Here is a 2,611-nt window from a genome sequence, read left to right as displayed (position 1 = left end):
TTGCGCTCCCCTGTCTCTTCGTCCTTCCTCTGCTTCTTGTGACCGCCGCGTGCTACGACGCCCGCCGCTTCGAGCAGAGCTCCACCGCCACGCTTCTCTTTTCTTCCTTCGCTTCGTCTTGCCGATGGCACTCCCTTCGGGCTCGTGGATGGTCTTGTCCATCACTGCAGATGACATCACATACTTCTGCTCCACCAGGCGCTTGCCGGGGGAGACGGAGGTTGCCATGCACCTGCCGGAGGGTGAGCGGGAGCCGCGGCCGGAGGGGACGGAGTGCGTGGTGTTCTACCCGCACTTCAAGCGCGGGTTCGGCCTCCCTGCGAGCCGTTTCTTTCGCACCTTCCTAGAGTACTTCGGGCTCCAGCCCCATCATCTTGGCACGGGCACCATCTTGCAGCTCTCTGGCTTCGTCACCCTCTGCGAGGGGTGCCTGGGGTTTGAGCCCATGATCGATCTCTGGGTGCGCTTCTTCGACTTGAAGCAGTAGGGCCTGAAGGCTGGTGAGATGTCCTCCTGTGGGGCCGCCGTCATCTACAAGCGGTCGGGCAGGGGCTGCCCCAAGATGGCGCTGGAGGATTCTGCCAAGAAGTGGCAGAACTCCTTCTTCTACGTCTGCAACCTTGGCGTGGACCACATCAACCTGCCACCCTTCGTCGATGCGCCGCCGCGGGCAAAGCCGAACTGGAACTACTCCCCCCGGCACCCATCGCAGGAGGTTCTCAACTTGTGCCAGCGGGTGTCGGAGATGAGGGAGCAGGAAGGGCTCACCGGCACCGACCTTATCACCGCTTTCATTAGGCGCCGGGTGCTACTGTTGCAGTGGCGCACCCACATTATCGATCTGATGACCGGTCTCCAGGACCCCAACCGGATGTCAAACCTGCGCCTGGGAGCAGACCAGGTCGCCCGCCGGGTCAACGACATTTCCAAGGCCGGGCTGCAGGAGGATTGGGAGTTCGGGAAACCCCTGTACAGCCAGGCGAACCCGGCACCCGTGGTGAGTCCTTGGTCTTCATATTTTGCCGCTGCCCATCTTGTCGTTCGTCCTGACGCGACGTGGGAGGTGCTTTTGAACGCCATCTGGCATCCATATGACCGGGCGCCGATGCAGCTGGTGTGGGCTGGCTCGGAGGAGCCCGTGGCCAACGGAGGAGGCTGACGCCGATGCCAGTGCAGGGCGCTGTGCGGGTAAGTTTGTCTTCTATATTTCTTGGGTTGCCGGGCACGAGGCGGCGCAGGGGTTGTTGACATGAGTTGTTGGTGCAGTGGCGCCGGGTGGATGAGGCGATAATGCGGCTGGAGCTGGGTCGTCTCGGGGGACGGCGGCGGCAAGCCAGCCGCACGGGAAGGATAACGTTGCACCCCGAGGCCCGACCGTGAAGCACGCGGTGAACGGCTGCTGGCGCGAAGCCGCGCGCCAAGAGGAGGCGGCGCTCCGCAGGCGAAGCCCGCGAGATCCATCGTCCCGGTGGTGCCCGGGTAAGTTCTCTTTCTGTTGAATCCGAATTGCCGAGCGCCTTTACTTGGTTCTTGTCTGTTTACTTCGTTGAGCTTTAGGTCGCCAATCTCACTGGCACTGGCGGCGGTGGATGCCGCGTCCACCGAGGGCGTCGTGTTTCGGAAGACCCGAACCAGCGCCATCGATCAGGACGGGGCGATGGCCGACCCGGACCTCGGCCTGGACCCGGCCGACACCGTGGCCTTGGCCTGGTGGGACTGGAACAGGGCCGAGGCAGATCTGGAGGCGGAGTCGGCCCAGGCTTGGGTGAATGCCGCAATGACGTGGGCGTGAGCCGGCGTGGCCCGAGATGATGGCGGGGATGGAGCCAGCGGCAACGGTCTTCATGCCGTCGTCAAAGGGAGAGTGTGGCCAAGGTGGTCGTGCGGACGTGATGGACCTCGACTGGGAGGTCGTGGTGGTTGAGGATGACACCCCGTCACGGACCAACGTGGTCGAGCGGGCAATGGTCGAGGGAGGCGGCGGTGACGCCGTCTTGGAGGAGGCATCGCGAACGACGCCGAAGGGAGCGCCTCGGGTGCCGACGGGCAGGACCGGCGGCGCCGCAGGCTACTCCAGCCATTGTGCCGGAGAGGGTGCTGGAGAGGGCGCCGGAGAAGGCGCCGACTAAGGATGGCAATGGGTCGGGTTTGGATCGGGTTGAACAATATCAAATCCATATCCATATCCATGAAGGCAGTCCCAGCCCATCCATGAAAAATCCATGGGCGAAAAATTGTGACCATGTCCAAATCCGATGGATATCCATACCCATTGGATATCCATCGGGTCCTCTCAAGACCTATACATAAGACATAACTCATTGCACAATGTGCACTCTGCATTGGCGTGCTCACTCCCCGCCGTGCAGTCATAGCCCTTGCATTGTCCCACTGTTGTGACCATGCATCAATGCGTGTGTGGAAAAGCAAAGACGGAGGGGTCAAGGAGATATGGAGCTAGGTTGTCGTAGGCCAGTAGTGGCTGCTGTAGAGATCCACCTTACGTGGGGGTAGCGGCTGGCAGCGGAGGCCACCTCTAGGGCTATGAGAGGAGTAACTCAAGGAGATGGCACCGATTCTCAACGACAAGTCATTTAATTAGTGTAGATAA

General features: G+C 61.5%; 1 protein-coding gene across 1 annotated transcript; it reads left to right on the top strand.

Moving 5' to 3' along the window:
- The first annotated feature begins 562 nt into the window (after window positions 1-562).
- LOC147960631 (uncharacterized) lies at window positions 563-1,159 on the top strand. The gene has a single exon (XM_087533451.1). The coding sequence runs from the start codon at window positions 563-565 to the stop codon at window positions 1,157-1,159; it is 597 nt and encodes a 198-aa protein (XP_087389577.1).
- Window positions 1,160-2,611: the final 1,452 nt, after the last annotated feature.

This window comes from Triticum urartu, chromosome 7A (genome assembly GCF_056163025.1).
Source record: "Triticum urartu cultivar PI428250 chromosome 7A, HENAU_Tu73, whole genome shotgun sequence".
NCBI lineage: Eukaryota > Viridiplantae > Streptophyta > Magnoliopsida > Poales > Poaceae > Triticum > Triticum urartu.
The sequence above is the reverse complement of the archived record's forward strand: the minus strand, read 5'-3'. Positions and strand labels throughout refer to the sequence as shown.

Excerpts from the sequence above, each read along its gene's own strand:
- LOC147960631 (XM_087533451.1), top strand. The coding sequence starts at position 563 with ATGGCGCTGGAGGATTCTGCCAAGAAGTGGCAGAACTCCTTCTTCTAC.